Source organism: Pogona vitticeps, chromosome 1 (genome assembly GCF_051106095.1).
Source record: "Pogona vitticeps strain Pit_001003342236 chromosome 1, PviZW2.1, whole genome shotgun sequence".
Taxonomy (NCBI): Eukaryota; Metazoa; Chordata; class Lepidosauria; order Squamata; family Agamidae; genus Pogona; species Pogona vitticeps.
The window spans coordinates 282,455,604-282,473,710 of NC_135783.1; the positions used below are offsets into that span (position 1 = coordinate 282,455,604).

The 18,107-nt window shown below is 39.0% G+C and overlaps 1 protein-coding gene across 12 annotated transcripts in view; it reads left to right on the forward strand.

Annotated features, from left to right (window-relative positions):
• The window catches only part of CD44 (CD44 molecule (IN blood group)), a 103,607-nt gene that overhangs the window by 45,994 nt on the left and 39,506 nt on the right, over nt 1-18,107 (forward strand). For all 12 annotated transcript variants that reach the window (XR_013540669.1, XR_013540670.1, XM_078383442.1 and 9 more), the window contains exons 2-4: nt 7,276-7,441; nt 14,704-14,840; nt 15,922-15,993. Coding sequence is in view for 10 of the 12 variants with exons in the window: in XM_078383442.1 (XP_078239568.1) it covers nt 7,276-7,441; nt 14,704-14,840; nt 15,922-15,993 (375 nt within the window). In the remaining 2 variants the exon portion in view is untranslated. The remainder of the gene's footprint in view (nt 1-7,275; nt 7,442-14,703; nt 14,841-15,921; nt 15,994-18,107) is intronic.

Below are 18,107 nucleotides of genomic sequence, written 5' to 3' on the forward strand. Positions count from 1 at the left end.
TCTCTCTCTCTCCTCTCATTGAAAGCTGTCATAATCTGAGAACCTAAAATGTAGTTCACTTACCTGGTGCGTAAATCTATAAATCTATTGCATCCTGAGGCTGTTGTTCAGGAGCGATGTATTTGTCTGCAGGCTGCATGCAATGTTCTATCCAGAGTAGCATAAAGTACTATTGACAATGATAACATCTTATGTAGGATGTAAGAGCAGTCTAAGTTCCAGGTGGGGTTTGTAGTATAATATACCTACATGATGAGCCTAAACTAAATCTAGTAGGATTTGAAAATGCTTTCTTCTTGCAGAAGTGAAGAGAGAAACAGTTCTCCTAGACATCCAATTTGGTCTAGCCCATTATCACCATTATCTACCAAGAAACACAGCCAAGATAGCACTCATGTTTTATGGAGCAGACATTGGATTGAAAAGAGAAACAGAACCACTTACTACACAATCACTGTGCCTAGGAATTTTTACTGTGAAGTAATTCCCATGAAGTTCAGTAGGACATATAACCTGATAATTTACATAAGACTGCAGCCATGGTTGAATATAATATAGAGAAATATGGTGATCTTGGAAAGCAAAGGTTAAATTGTAAAACTGCATTGGAAATATTTAGGAACAAATGCTTTAAGATTTATAGGGAAGCCTTGAAGAGATTTCTCTCTCTCTCTCTCTCTCTCTCTCTCTCTCTCTCTCTCACACACACACACACACACACACACACACACACACAAACACACACACACACACACACACACACACACATATGCCCACACACACACGCGCGCGCACACACTCAGGCATGAATATCACTGGAGACCCTAGGATAGTCACACAGCCTTTCACTTTGTCCTACTTTACAGGGTTGGTGTGAGGGTGAGAACTATGTATGTCATCCTGAATTCATTAGAGTAAAGGAGATATATATATATATATATATATATATATATATATATATATATATATATATATATATATATATATATATATATATATATATATATATATATATATATATATATATATATATATATATATATATATATATATATATATATATATATATATATATATATATATATATATATATATATATATATATATATATATATATATATATATATATATATATATATATATATATATATATATATATATATTAAAAAGAAAATATATACCCTAGAAAAGGAATGATCTAGCTACTACTACCTTCTACTTGGTATATGCAGAATGGCCACCTTTCTTGCATTATTATCCCAAGCAATACACGCATGATTTGTCATGTTGTGAGTTTGTCAGATTATTTAAAAATTGCAGTAAATTCACTTTGCCCCAGAAAGGTGTGGTTGTGTTTAATTTAATTAGCAGAGCCGGATGCTTCTCTTCTTTTCATTTTGTTCTTTATGTTGCCAAGTACGAGGTTCATACAAGCAGACATTTTTGTAGCAGCGGTTCACCGTCTGGTGTTCTGGGGGCTCGTAACATCATTATTTAAATTAGCTGCAAGGGCTTGCCAGTTCAAGCAGACAGGATGTTCTAGTCTTTGCAGAGATAATTTAAACTACGTTATGGAACTTCACACATAAATGTAGGTGGCACTGTTTGAAATACTAGGGAAAAGCTCACAGGATAGGGGTGGGGTGTCCATGGGAAATTCCTGTTTCCCATAGTAGCTGGTATGGGGCAACCTATTTCCTAATTTGGAAACAGTGACTAGTTAAATATTTTCAAATGCTAGTGTTAAGAGGACTTTTATGTGAATGAGATGATACTGCTGAAAGGAATAACTTAATGGCAGGCCAGATGAGGCAAGAGGGCGCAAGACTTCTAGTTACTTCTGATATATGCCTGTCTTCCCTTTCATACATGGAACAATAATAATAATAATAATAATAATAATAATAATAATAATAATAATAATAATAATAATAATAATAATAATAATAATAATAATAATAATTCTGTGCAATGAAAATTCTGGCTCATGGCAGCCCTTTCAAGGGTTTTCTAAGAGAGCACTCACTAGTGGTTTACCATTCTTCTGGGAATACGCAGCTTGCCCATGCTTACAGAGGCTGGCTCTTCTCCAGGAGGCATAATGGGGAATCAAGCTCCTATCATCTGACTCTGCAGCCAGACACTTCAACCACTGAACTATCCAGCTGGAAGGGCCATATTAAGAATGATCAAAAACATTTGTAAGATTTGGGAATCTTTACGACCTAAACTTGACCAAAAAACCCCAAAACAAAACCAAAAAAAAAAAAAAAACAAATTTGATGAAGCTACAGGTGTATATTCATGGAGAGGCATTTTTTATGGAGATAGCACAGCTTTGAAAGCTGCCAAAAGTAGCAGCCCAGCTATTAGTTGGGCAGGATATAAATGTAAATAAATAAATAAAATAAAAGCTAGCTTGAACTGCTTTGCTGAGGATGATGGCATTTGCATCCTGGCACTAGAAGAGATGCCCCTAATGGAAGTGCAGGTTACTACTCTCCTGATAGGTTAGGGAAAATGATACTCTCCTATTAAGCAAATGAATTGATCAGGGACATAGTACTGTATTTCTTTGTTGGCAATGGAAAAAAAAAAGCTTTTTCTTCTTCTATGGCTGAAGTGGAAAGCAAGGAGATGAAAGGAATCAAGTTATAATCCGTCCCACTTCTGCCAGTACATGCCCTTGCCTGCTTGACTTTCTTTGTTGCCAGCCATAACTAGGACGTGTGGTCTAGATCGTGTTACAGGCTAACAACATTTGGAGGACCACAAGTTGCCCACCCTAAAAGAAGCAGTTGAAAATCACCACTGTTAGACATAATGTACCTTGCAACTGAAAGTGTCCATGAACCAGGATTCTGCTAATGACTGCTGCTTGCAGTTGTTCTTTGTTTATTCTGCCCCCTTCCTTGTTCTTTCACTGGCAGGCAGTGATCAGTTTCTTGGAGCAGCCTTGCAGCAATTGACTGGCAGCCAAGAAAGGGCATTTCAAAGGATTGGTGCTGTACTTTTTAGCTGAAGTGGTTTTTTTAAGCTCCTTTTTAATTCAATTTTGTTTTCATATTAAAATGTGCTTAATTAATTCTGCTTAACATTACAACTTTTTACCTGCTTTTGTTTGTAACTGTCTTTGTTTTTATATATAACCATTTAAATGCTGGTGAGTCGCCTTGGGTCCCAGGTCGAGGGAAAAGGTGGGATATATATCACAGAAAAGAAAACAGTCTCCTTGCCAACATATGTGTATGCATGTGTACATACATGCACACGCTAGTGAACTCAGGAAAACAGAAACCTTACGTTCTCTGCTGGAAAAAGAAACATTCCCACATTCACCACTGTGTAGGAGGGGGCAGTAGTAAACACGGCAGACCTGTCTCTGCCAGAGGTGGATCCAGGGGGTGAAGTAGGAGGAGAAGACACTACTAGCTCCGCCACAGTCCTCCAAGGATGGGGAAAGTTGCAGAAGAGGGTAGGAAGCCATTCTGACTCAGTGACGGCCTTAGGAGAAGGTGATGATTCCCTTCCCCAGGAGGCAGAAGGGATGACAGCTACATAGCATAACCTGCCTTCCAGAGGCCAGGTCATCAGGACATGTGCTCTGTGTTGCTGCAGCCCCCGTTCTCTCTTCTCCTTCAGGAGGAAGGGGTCATAACTGTTACTGTTTTACCAGTTCCACTCCTCTAGTGAGTTTCCATGGCCAAGTGGGGATTTGAACCTTGTTCTACAGAGTCTGTCACCTATCTAACTACACCACACTGGGCATTTACATTAATTGCTCTTAATTGCTCATTGAAGACTAAACTACCCTCAATCATTTTGCATTACAACAAAAATAACTGGGAATCATATCGTGTTTCTGGGAAGACCAATTTATTTTCCCCCAAGAAACAGTTAGGACATCAGCTTAGATACACTCTTTCCTTATTGGAAGGCTTCAGGGCTTCAATCCTGTTCGCTTTGGTTCCACTGCACCACTGCTTGGAGCAAAATGACAAAGGTGGCAGCACTGCTTTTTCCTCCCCATCCATGAAGTAATCAGTTCTAGAGAGCTTCCTGTAGCAGCACTTCTCCAGAGGATCAACAGTCATCATGGGGCTGGTAGGCATGTTGGATCCGCTACCTGCTGCTCTGCAGCCTTAAGCAGTTGCCTCACCCAGCTTAATGGTAGGGCCGGCCCTGGTTGTCCATTTCAAATGTTTTGTCTTTTTGTGGGCCAGAAGGTGACAAAGAAATAGACGGATGCAGTGGAAAGTAGTTCAGGACAGAGAACTGCCAGTCCTCCTGTATGAACTCAAGGGCTTCAGATTATCCAGCCAGAACTCTGAATTGTGGAGTTTGAATTTAGGGTTGCCAAACAAATAATAAACAGCCGCTTTACAGGACGCTTACCCTGTGGCCATTAGCAAATGACACACCATCTTATGAAAACATTCACTTCCTGATCTTGATCAACCTGTAAATTTAAAGGTTCCCCTTGACAATTTTTGTCCAGTCGTGTTCGACTCTAGGGGGCGGGGATCATCCCCGTTTCCAAGCCATAGAGCCAACGTTTTGTCCGAAGACAATCTTCCGTGGTCACATGGCCAGTTCGACTTAGACACGGAACACTGTTACCTTCCCACCCAGGTGGTTCCTATTTATCTACTTGCATTTGCATGCTTTCGAATCGCTAGGTTGGCGGGAGCTGGGACAAGCAACGGACGCTCACTCCGTCGTGTGGATTCGATCTTACGACTGCTTGGTCTTCTGACCCTGCAGCACAGGCTTCTGCGGTTTAGCCCACTGCGCCACCACGTCCCTTGATCAAGCTGTAGTTACTGGCAAAAAGCTGTTAAACTGCAACTACTTCCTTTTTCTGGCATCCTATATAATCACTGCAACAGTCTTGTAATATATCTAAGTTGTCAAGGAAACAGAGAAAGGCAAAAGATAAGGCAAAAGATAAGGCAGGATGACATAAGGTTTTCACCTCATTCCCTACTACACTCTTGTTTGTGAAATGCAATGTATTTTTTAAAAAACATATAAACTGTGTTTCTGGACTATATCCACCAAGGGCAATGAACAAAATATAAGTCTATTACTACTCTTACTATTATTACCAGAAAACCTCTCTCTATATACATTTTCTTTGGCTGTTTTTCCCCGGCCCCATGGGGGAAGACGTAGAACATTCCATAGCCCAAATCCTGTAACTTAGTGTAGTAAATCACACTATAGCAGATCCATTGAATCAATGGGGTTTTGATCAGTCTGTATCTCTGTAAATTCAATTGATTGAAATGGGCCTTAGCATTGTGAGTCACAACTAGAGTAGGCCTATTGGAATCAGTGGAACATACACAGGAGGTAATTCACCAAATCCCCATCAATTCAAAGGGCTTACTCTAGTGCGATTTATTGTGCTAAGCCACAGGATTTTGGCCTATATCAAATGAGTGTTTAGGAGAGGGAGATGGCCTAGAGAGAGTTAGGCTTAGATTGGTTTGAATATAGACTGACAAGTTAGAATTATATTTGGTAGATGCAAAGATTTGGTAGATGCAAAGCTGTATAAAGATATTTGGGATATTTAGGGTAGATATTATTTTTAATTCATTCCAATTGGAATGTTAAATAAATATTATAGAAAGAGTGAATGGGTGGTTGCAGGACATATAAAGTAATATCAAGTATATTTTACATTTTTTCACCTTACAATTTTAATTATCTTTATCCTGGTTTTTAAACATTCCAAACCTTTGTAGTTTAATCTTTTGTAAAAATAAAAGCACTTTGTGTGCATTGAAATCTCTTTATTTTCTGGTATTAGCTATCACATAAACACCCACGTCGGCTATTTGGTCTTAGTTTAAACAAGAGAAAAGGAAGAACATTAAATATTTCAAAAGGATCCTGGGCTTAGAACCAATGGTGGCATCATTACCGATAGGTTTGACTTTGACTTTCAACAAAAGGCTATAATAAAGATCTTTCTCTGAATGAAGACAATGCCCCACAAAGGCTACAGTAGCTTAGTGATCACTCATATTGTCACACTGGAGCATTAGGGTATATGAGTTATAGAGTATACTAAGCATGGTGATGGGGTGGAAGAAGAAGCTCCAATGTCTCAAATGTGTGGAGACAGTAATATGAAGGATCACACTAAGTTTCCAATTGGGTGACAGTAGAGTCAGATCTGAGGACAGAAGTCTGTCGTTACTAAGATAAAATGGCAGCTCCACTGAGAGAGACTTGGCTGCATCATAGTTGCAATGGATAGTATTATTGCTATTTAAAAAACCAAAGCAAACCAAAACAAAACATGCAATTACCCACTTTTCGTGCAGATGCTCTGCCTACCTTCAAAAATAATGCAATATGGAATTCTGTCATATGGTAGAATGGATAACATGGATAGTACATAGTAAAGGTAACGTTTAGCCACAATATTTGGGGTGTGGTGGGATGAAGTGAGCAACCTCCTTTTCCTCACACGTTAGACCAAACTATTTATTACTGGTAGTGGCTGTTAGAAGGAGAACATTCCTGAAAGGCAAAAAGTCTGAGTTACCATAGCAGGAGCTTTTCATCACTCCGGTAACTTGTGCCTTAGCTTTCTTTTCTTTTCTTTTCTCTTTTTTTGGTGATTGTCATCAGGAGGCGAGCACAGGCTTTGTTTACAAGTATGATTGCTGGCTCACTCAAACATCTGCCTGAAGCATATCACTGGAGCATGTAATTAGCTTCCAATGTCAGGCTAAATGTAATTTAAGTGGTTTATGCTATTCAAAGCCTTTTGGAGGTTTTTGATACTGTATCATGGATATTCTGATGACTGAAGTTGAGGTGGGGAGCTGATCTTCACTGATTTCCTGATTTTGTGTGCAACAGTAGCATTAACAGCCATCATAGTGTGGGTGGTATGAGTTATATAAAATACATTATTGAGAAGAGATTAAGTCCAGTATGTTCCATCCATGAGAACAAGCTCAGAATATGTTAATACAGTAATATGACTGGATGGCTTCCAGCTTCCAAGATCCTTTTGCATAGCGCATTTGATCATTTTGCAAATACAGAGATAGATTTCAGAGTGTGATCAGAAATGAGTATGTACAGTACTCCTCTTGTTTCAAATGACTATTCTTAAAAAAGGGATTTAGTGATTTCACTGATTCTTTGAAAAGCTTTGACATGGCCATAAATCTGAAACAGTGTTTAAAACAAAATGGCACTGACCAGTCTCATTATGTCATATTTTCTTTCTCTCACACACATGAACAGGTCTGAATATAAGCTGCAGATATGCAGGGGTTTTCCATGTGGAAAAAAATCGCCGCTACAGTCTCACAAGAGAAGACGCAGTTGAGCTTTGCAAGGCCCTCAACAGTACCATCCCAACATTGGAGCAGATGCAGAAAGCTTTTGCCCTTGGTTTTGAAACCTGCAGGTAAGAAGTCTGCATACAACACAGGCTGGAGGTGAATCTCCACTCAGTTTTATTTGTTTTGGTTAGGGATTTGTTGATTGTTTTGGGTTTTCATGGTTTTAGTTTGCCCCTGAGGGCATTTGCCAGTTGGATAGTACACAAATGTTCAGGCAGTCTTTCAAAATTCCTCTCAGCATTGATGTGAGGATAAAATGAGGAAGAAAAAAAAAGCCAAGCATAGCTTTCTTTTCTTCCATATTTCTAGTGTCATTTTCATTAAGGTTGATCACCTCAGCATGCATTTATATAGTCTCTTAAATCTGTAATCTTTTTCATACCTTTCAGATTATAGATCTAACTTTAAATTAAGGCCAGCCTCCAACATGAGGCCGACTTTTAATTTTAATTCTTTTCTTTCCACTGTGTACATCTTTCTTCTGACAGCTCTTTCTTTTTCCTGATTTTAATCTTCTAGCCTTTGTCTCACTTGCTCTTTCCTTTTCTCTCCTTCTGTCATTTCATGTTTATTCGATAAAAATGAATGGAAATGATTGTGAGAAAACCCTTCTGAACTTGAATATGATGCACTTCACAATCAGTGCAAGAGATGCCACTGAAAGTTTGGAGGTTAAATATTTCCTTGCTAGTTGTAAGGGCTGCCCCAGATATCACTTTGTTGAGCCCATTGCCTCAACAGCATGAATTCAGAGCACTTGTTCCCAATCATTATTTCAAGGATCTTTAGAGTAAGCCTGTAAAATAAATCAGTATCATCGTTGTCTAGTCATTTAGTCGTGTCCGACTCTTTGTGACCCCATGGACCAGAGCACGCCAGGCCCTCCTGTCTTCCACTGCCTCCCGGAGTTGTGTCAAATTCATGTTGGTTGCTTTAAAGACACTGTCCAACCATCTCATTCTCTGTCATCCCCTTCTCCTCTTGCCTTCACACTTTCCTAACATCAGGGTCTTTTCCAGTGAGTCTTCTCTTCTCATGAGATGGCCAAAGTACTGGAGCCTCAGCTTTAGGATCTGTCCTTCCAGTGAGCACTCCATTGCCTCAGGCAGGGAGGCTGAAGGTATAGTGGCTTGCCTTTAGGCCACGTAATGAGAAGTTTGAGCCAGACTCCCAGCTCATACTTCTAATTGTGCTATTAGTCACAACGTTGTACCAACTCTCATCAGCAGCTCTACAGATAAGTTCTATCAATATTTGCCAGGCTTACTGCCTGCCTACGTAGTTACATGAGCCACAAGGTAGGTTGAACATTGGCCAGGCAACTTTGTTGTCTGGAAAGAATTGTTTACTTGCTTATGAGACTGCAGACCTCAGGTACCGTGTGTCAAAGTTAGTTAACATATTAAATGAGCTGCAAATGTCTTTACAAGTGTGTGGTACCATTAAGTAATCTCTCTGATGATCCACATAACACTGAAGAAAATCAAATTGATGAAATGCCACCATGACATTTAGATCAGACATTCTTTCAGAAGGTTCTTATTATTTAATCTTTAAACAATGTGGATATTTTTACTGTGTTTTTTCTTTTCAGTATAATAGGAGTAAAAATGCATATTCATTGATATGGAAAATAATTAGATTAATTAGTATAGAAAGTAATTGGATTATCTAGTTACTGTTGGTAAAAATATCTAACTATACATGAGCCGGTCTTAATTCCATAGACTCCAGAAGGCATTCCTAAAAGGTGCCCTATAGCTCTGCTGGCCCTAATGACCAAACTTGCATCATTATTCCTTTTTATAAATTTTTATACAGAACAACTGAAGAAAGAAAACAAATGAACAACAATAGGTTACAACCAAATTAAACATATTTAATTACGTCTCCCTGTATGATGATCTTTGCTGGGAGAGAGACAGGGGGAGTGTGACCCTGTTGATACTCCTGGACCTCTCAGCGGCTTTCGACACCATCGACCATGGTGTCCTTCTGGATAGGCTGGCTGGGTTGGGAGTTGGGGGCACAGTTTTACGGTGGTTCAGCTCCTTCCTGGCTGACCGTGTCCAGAGGGTGGTGCTGGGGGACAGTTGCTCTGCCCCATGGCATTTATGTCATGCGGTTACTCAGGGCTCAATACTGTCTCCCATGCTGTTTAACATCTACATGAAATCACTGGGAGAGGTCGTCAGGAGGTTTGGGCTGAGGAGTCAGCAATATGCTGACGACACTCAGCTCTACCTCTCGTTTTCCACCAATCCAGGTGAGGCAGTTTCAGTGCTGAACTCGTGTCTGGACCTGATAATAGACTGGATGAAGGTTAATAAACTGAAACTCAATCCAGACAAGATGGAAGTGCTGTTAGTGGGTGCTTCACCGGACAGGTTGGGGAGCCATTTCCCTGCCTTGAATGGGGTTATACTCCCCCTAAGGGACAGGGTCCACAGCCTGGGTGTGCTGCTGGACCCCAGTCTAACTCTGGAAGCCCAGGTGGACTCAGTGGCCAGGGGCGCCTTCCTTCAGCTGTGGAAATTGTACCAGCAGCATCCCTACCTGGACGAGCAGAGTCTCATGACACTTACACACAGATGGTAACATCTCGTATAGATTATTGCAATGCACTCTCTGTGGGGCTACCTTTGAAGACGGTCCAGAAACTGCAACTCGTCCGTAATCGAGCTGCGTGGCTGGTGAGTGTTGGGGCCGCTAGGGGACATATCAAGCCAATTCTGATTAAATTACGTTGGTTACCAGTTGCTGCCCCGGCCCAATTCAAAGTGCTTGTTTTGACATATAAAGCCCTAAATGGCTTGGGCCCTGGATATCTGAAGGACTGCTTGTAGACAAAGGGCCTTTTCGGCAGCTGCTCCCAGACTATGGAATGCCCTGCCAATTGAGATTTGTCTGGCACCGACACTGATGACATTTTGGCACCAGGTTAAAACCTTCCTGTTCCAGAAGGCTTTTAATTGAAATATCAACTGTGAGTCCTGATGGCAATTTTTAGAGTATCTATTTTAATTGTATTTTAATTGTTTTATCTTTTAATTGTATTTTTATTGTATTTTAATTGTTGTAAGCCACCCAGAGACCTTTGGGTAGAGTGGGCGGCATATAACTAACTAACTAACTAACTAACTAACTAACTAACTAACTAACTAACTAACTAACTAACTAACTAACTAAATAAATAAATAAATAAATAAATAAATAAATAAATAAATAAATAAATAAATAAGCTAGTGAGAATATATTTAATCCCGTTCTCAGCATGACTATCTTTTCAACTCCACCCTCTTTACAGAGAGGGTTGAGGAACTTGCTCAGTGGAGTGTAGGTTGTGATACAGTGAAAGGGAAAATGAGACTAGGTAACCACCTTCTTCCTAGTTCTGTGGTGCAGTGGTTAAACACACGTCTCTGCTCACTGCTTGAGTTTGATCTCAACAGTTCAGGAAGCTGACTCAAGTCTGACTCAACCTTGCATTCTTCCAAGGTCAATAAAATGAGTATGCAGCTTGCTGGGTGGCAAAGTGTTGTTTGCATAATTATGTTGTAAACAGCCCAGAGAGTACTTTAGCACTGTGGGGTGGTATATAAGTCAAAATAATAACAACCTTCTACTCCTCTGGGCTTGTATGGCCCTACTTATTCCTTCTCCCATGAGTTTCTAGAAGGTATGAGGGAACCCATCAAAGGATAGGATTAAGTGTCTTCTTGGCTTTATACATAAGTGTAGGGCTGGATTCCACCAACTTCCCATACAGAAATAGACACAGAATATTTCCTTTAAAAGACTGGAGCACAAAAATAAAGCATACTGAGTTGGCTGAGTGACAACATTCATGTCTTTGTTACACCTGTTTCTTCTTCAACCTTTCCCTGAATTCTGTATCAACATTCTCCTTCTGCATTACATCACACCATACTTTCTCTTTCAAAAAACTAAGCACCCTTTCCCTAATTCCATTCTCTGACCCTCAATCTCTGAACTCACATTTTCCTTTTAGTTCTTTCTTTCTTGCACCATTCCAAAGGCTTTGGTTGACAATGCACATGTTACGAAAAAGAACATATTGTTATTTGCCTTTGGTTCCTTTTCATTAATTGAATCTATACTAGAGTACTCTACTGTGCTCTGCATGGAATTTTTCTTTGAGGAAGACTTGAAAGCTTCATTTGGTACTAAATGTGTTTTTTCGGGTGCTTGTTGGACTGAGTTGTTGGATTTAGACCAGGTGTGAGAAATTTTGGCTGCCCGGATGTTCTAGACTTTGATTCCAAGGAGTCCCCATCAGCAAGTTCTATAGTAAGAGATCACGGGACTTCTCGATCAAAAGATCTTGAGGGCCAGAGGTTCCCTGTCATAGTTAAGAAGTAAAAAATTAATAAATAAATGGGTGACTGATGCAATCGTGTTTCATTAACATTGTAGCAATTGAATACCCATTCAGTTCAAATAGCTATGCAATAGCCATTCCTTTTCATGGCCCAATTCAAAGTGCTGGTTAGGACCACTAAAGCCCCAGGTTATCTGAGGTCAGAGAATTAGAGGGACCACTGTCATCCATTTTAGAACAGCCCTTTTCCCCACAAGATTGGGTGGACTTTGGAGGCGCTGCTTATTTGCCTATCATTAAGATCAGTTGAAATAATCAGATAAACAACATTGCCTGATTTTACATGTGTTTACTTGGAAATAAGTCTCACTGAGTTCATTGAGGTAAGTGTTCATAGGATTGCAGCTGAAGTCATACATATAATATGCAGACAGAATAAAAATGAAAACATGAATGAATGAAAGCCAACTGAGTTATATCTTTTTAGTACATCATTAAAAAATAATAATAGTTTCAGCATTGCCATAATCTATGTAGCCCTCGTAGGAAACACTGATGTGTTAGCTAAAGTAGTCTTATGTTCCACCCATGACTAATATTTAATGTTGTAAAGTCATGATGTGATGTGAAGAAGGTGAAGATGAATCACAAAAGTGGATTATAGTTTTCCCAACTTCATTTAAAGGTGAACCAGAGTCCTCACAGTGGCCATATCAGATTTCTCTGCCTGATCAGAAGGAGTTCTTTAAGAGTTGGGCAGGGAACTTCACTCACATTTCATCAACCTTCTCAGTATAGGCAACATAGGGGAAACCAATAAATATGAAGGAACTAAACCTTTGACATAAGATTGCAAAACAGCCATAATTTATTACCTATCTTTATTTACCTGCATACCTCTTTGAAACTTCAGCCTGATTTATGAAGTCCCGTGTTATGCTGAAAAATCCTGTGCTTAATACAGAATAACAAGGGGACCATTAAGTATTTTTGATAGCATTCCATGAGTAAATTATTGCTACATTTCAGCATTTTATTACAACTTTGCCATTTTTGGAGGGTGGTGTGTTTTTCATCAACTCGGCACATATACTATAACTTGATCCCTGGCTCGCCTTCAGAAATCTGTCATTCTTGTATGTAACAGTGCTATCCGTTTACTATGCTGATATTTTTGGAAAAGGTAAGGAGTGTGGATTCACAGAACTGCACGGTGGAAAGTGATTGCATAAAGCTGTTTAGCATAATCTTTTGTATAATTTAGAATAGCCCACTTTTTACAACCCCCTAGTCAGACGCTAAAATTCCAAATAACATGACTTAAGGACAAGTAGTTTGATGTTCCATGCTCTGCTTGAATCAGTCCCCAATACAGTTTCCAGACGAGCAATCCACATCTGGACTTTTTTTTAACAAAAAACACAGGAATCTGCCTTGCACTTTATCTCACTGTTTGTCTGGCCCAATGCTGCCTAACTTGAGTGTGCTGGATCACTAGGATTTCAGTTAGATAACTCTTCAGATACTTGAATGGTTGTTGCACAGAGGAGAGGCGGGATCTGTTCTCAGTCATTTGAGTGCAGAAAACTTAATGGTGGGCCCATGTTACAGGAAGCCAGCTTTTGGCTGAATATTAGGAAAAACTTCCAAACTGTTTGAGCAATATGACAATGGAACTAATTACCTTGGGAGGTAGCGAGCAATCCATCACTGGAAACATTAAAGAGAAAGCTAGACCATCATATGTCAAATATACTTTAACTTAGATTCCTACCCTAAGCAGGGGATTGGACTTGATGGCCTTATGGGCGGGCCTCCTCAGCTCCATTATTCTTTGATCTCCCCAAGCCAGTTTTAGTCTTCCTGAAAGAAAAGGTGAAGCTCCTACTTCAGGGAGCAGCTCACAAAGGCCATATATTTTACATGCTGGACAGGATCGTGCCATGCATACTTTTGCTTGCCTAATACAACAAATGTTGGGAGCCCAGCTCTCCAATGTCCAGCGTTGATAGAATTTGGTGAAGATGTTTTCTGATTTATCTTCCAGGACACTTTATCTCTAATGCCTGGCTTTTAGGAGAACCTCACAGTGAAGCTTTTGGGTCTGGAGTGTGCTGTGGACAGCAGAGAGATGGCAGCAAGACAATGTTGGGAGTAGGATACGGGTGGCACATGCAGTGGTCAGGATAGCAGGGCTTCTTTACCATCTCAGGCAAGAGAGAAATTTGGGGCACTGCTGTTCTGAGGTCTGGTGTATGAAGCAGACACATCAGAGATATCTGATCAATACAAAGCTGTATTTCTGATCTCTTCCATTTGCTGCAGTGTCTGTTTCATATTTTAAAAATTAAAAGTGGTTCAACGTGTCTATCGTTTTAGCCATCTAAGATGTACAGATTTTTTAATGTTTCTGTATGCATTTTCCCAGACTTGTTCAGATACAAGATGGTCAATAGAAGGGCATATTTATACATATAGAAAAAGTCTCTCGTCAAGCTTTCACTCTATTGTTCAACCAGTATTCTGCTTGGTTTATGAAACCACACAGAGTACAAATTCAGCACAAATTAAACCATGTGTAGACTTAGGGTTGGTACCCAGTGTGGTGTAGTGGATAGTGTAATGGACCAGGACTCAGGAGACCTGGGTTCAATTCCTCAGCTTTGCCATGGAAATTCTTTGGGTGGAGGTGGAACTGGTAAAATCACTCATTAAATACCTCACTTAGATTGAAAGCCCTGTTAGGGTTGCTATAAGTCAGTTCTGATTTGAAAGCACATAAGAACAGATCTATAGTATGGTATAAAACTTGCAGAACCATATACTTAAAATACAAATGGAACGATCATTGCTCTGTAGTTAAAGGTTATGGTTGTTGAAGACATGGTTACTTCACAGATAATCTGTGATAATAAACAGTTCTGTGTACAACAGCTAAATATTTAGAAACATTGAGATGTTATTGACTTTTTATCTTTCTCCTAGATATGGATATATAGAAGACAAAGTCGTAGTTCCCCGACATACCCCTTATCATCTCTGTGCAGCAAACAATACTGGGATTTACATACTTGCTTCAAATATATCTGACCGATATGATACATATTGCTTTAACTCATCAGGTATGTCTTGTTTTGTTCGTGTGCTTCTCTGTGGGCTTATTTCATAACCACACAACAGTGTCTCATTTGGTTTGCTAAAAAAAACTTTATATGATTCACTTTATGAAACAGAATAAATAAGATACAAGAGAAGCACAACATATGCTAAAAGCAGTTTATTGAATGCCTTTGAAATTTGTCAAGTGACCTCTGGCCATATATTGTGGCCCTTGGTTCTACCCTCTCCATCAAGTCAAAACACATAAACAGAGAAACAAATGAGGAGGGGGAGGACCCTCATAGTCTGTGTCAGCCTGTTGCACATCTTGATGAAAGATTTTAAAGCTTTGTGAGATTCTTCATCTCTAGGTGAGAGTGAGACAAGTTCCCTGTAATTTGTACAAAGTTGCATAAATGGCCTACATGTCCTTTTTCTCTAAGAAGGAAAGCACATACAGCAAGCTGAGAACGAATGGCTCATTTTTAAGAAAAGTGTAAACAAGCTATTCTATATGTCAGATATCTAAACAAGAATGCCAAGTGTTGAGTGGATTGTGAAATCAACATGGATTGTATGGTTTTGCACAAAGGGGTGAATTTTGCACAAAACATAATTCTCACCAATGCAAACATTCTGTCGAAAAAACTGAGAGATGCTTTTCTATTCTCACTAGTGAGAAGAATGTGGCAGATCTTTTCAAAATGGGAAGTTTTTTAAATAAAATGTTCTTATCCTTAAGATAGTTAGGGAGTAGATGTTCCTTCTAGGAGAGAGAAAAGATGTGGATCTTAACCTACATTTTAGCCTTTAGTTGTTGTCATCTTTTATAAGATTTAGGTATCTCAATTTCTATTGATATATTTTTGCTTTTTAAAATGCAAAAGCTCATACTTAGTATGAATGAGTGTAGTGGTGTGCTGTTATGAGAGTCTGCACCAACAAGGGGAATTTCAATTTTATGTGGAAATGTTGAATTGTCATTTGAAACCTTTTGCAAAGCCAAATTTTCTTCGGAAGCCAAAGTTCCAGGTTTTTCTATTGCTTTTTTTTTTTTGCAAAAAAATAACTAAGTAATATTTTTGTTTTTCTTCCCCATTTTAGAAACAAGAGAAAAAGTATGTGACCCCGTGATAAAGTTATATTCTGTTTTGCCGAATAATAACAATACCATAGGTAAGACGTGAATGCCATACATTCTGAGTATACTTTAGAGACTTCATGCTGATGTTACAACTGATTGTTAGAAATCTAACACCATCAACAACAACAACAATTTGCTTCCTAAAATTCAAAAATCAATGATTTTGCAAACATGTAGTCACATCTGCAATTTTTAGCACCTGACTCCTAATTTTTAAATTTGATCTGTTGATCTGCTACATGTATTGGCAATGCTGATAAATAAGGAGTGCAACGTAATGATTGTTGCTATTGTTGTTATTATCATGGCATACTTTCCTTCCAGATTGTTTAGGGGGTTACATAAATATGGGCATATAACTACAATTAAACACACACATTTGCAAATAAATTGGCTAAAGATTTTGAAGCCCCCAATTACAGATTAGAATAAATGTGCACTTGGTGGTGGTATTTTTGAAGTCAGCATTGATGAGATCATTTGTATTTCCCAGAAGCGAGTTCCAAAAGCATGGGGCCACCAGCAAAAATGCCCTTTATCAGGTACCCATCATATGGTCCCAAACTGTTAAGAAATTTAAATGCCAAAATTGGCAACTTGAATGGGGACTAGAGAGTAATGGACAGGAAAATAGGGGTAATACAGTATGATAGAGGTGCCCAGTTCTAAAATATATTCTAACTGCCACCTTATGTACCAGTTTGAGTCTCTGAGATGTCTTCAAGTGCAGTTCTATATAGAACATATCATAGTAATCTAATCTGGATGCACTCAGAGCAAGGCTTAATTTAGTTAGGTCAGCTTTCTCTAGACATAACCATAGCTGTTGAATCAGCTTAAGTGGGTAAAAAAGGAATCCTGACAATTGATGTCACCTGTGTGTCTAAGGACAGCTTTGAGTTCAGGAAGATTCACACATCGTATTATCTGATCCTTCAGCAATTAGTGTGACTCTGTTCAGTGTAAGATCTAAACCCCTATTCAAGTTAGCAGGTTTCCCAACCTGTAATATTTCTGTTTTAGCCAGATTCACCTTCAGTTTTTTAGCATCTCGGAGGAAAATATATCCAGAGGATGCATATAATATTCTGGAAACATTTCAGAGGGGAAGAACCTACTATAGATGATAGCACAGTGTACTGTAATTTGATGTTAAAATAATCTAATTTTTGTAACCATTGGCTTTCTTTTTGTCTGCTAGAATAATACTAGCATTTTCAGTTAATTAAAAACATCCTATATTGCAATGATTAAACAAATGAACCCCTGTGGTTCATCACAGGAAGGTCTGAAGATGCAGGACCTTCTAAGTTGTGCTGTGTGTTAGAAACATTACAGTTGAGTGTGCCATTATATGTACAGTATGTTCTGAAGTTCAGACAACAGAAAAGTTCCTACATGTTCAGGCTGCCTTGAATACACGGATTACCACTATATGACAAGGCTGGTCATTTCCTAGGTTAGCACAACATACATTTAACTGTCATATACATAAGTAACCTATACCATCCTGACAATTGAACAAAAGAATGTTACTCATAAATTTCTATTTGGGTGTGAATCTGTGGGAAGAGACTGCGGCAAGATTTTATAATTGTCATTCAGCATTATATACGAACTGGACTGACAGCTAAGTTAATGGTCCACTTTGGATGTACTGTAATGCTAAACTACAATTTGGTGCTGGATGAACAAGCCTCAGCTAGATGCCCCCCCTTCTCTTTCATAGCTGTGAGGAGGATAAGGGAAGTGTCCACTTGTTATTTTTAGTTAAGGACAGTGTATTGTTACATCCAGAAAGGACAAATGGTAGTCAGCATAAACTTTTGCCTGCAGATCCAATAACAGTTTAAATATTACTGAAGAATATGCTGAAAAAGACATTTCTATTATCATGGCCACTCCAGAGAAGCAGAGAGTTCCTGAGCTTGGTGCTACTTGTTCACGTAGGACTAAAATAAAGGCAGAGAGGTTTTGGATTCCAACCAATACTTTCTTATTATTAGTCATATTTTTGGGAGTTGCCATAGAAAACATCTGGAGAACCTACCATCCCAGCACCAAAGCATGCTTTGAATATACAGTGGACCCTCAACTTACAGAAGGCTCCACTTACAGACTTTTCGAGTTACAGACTTCTCTGGCT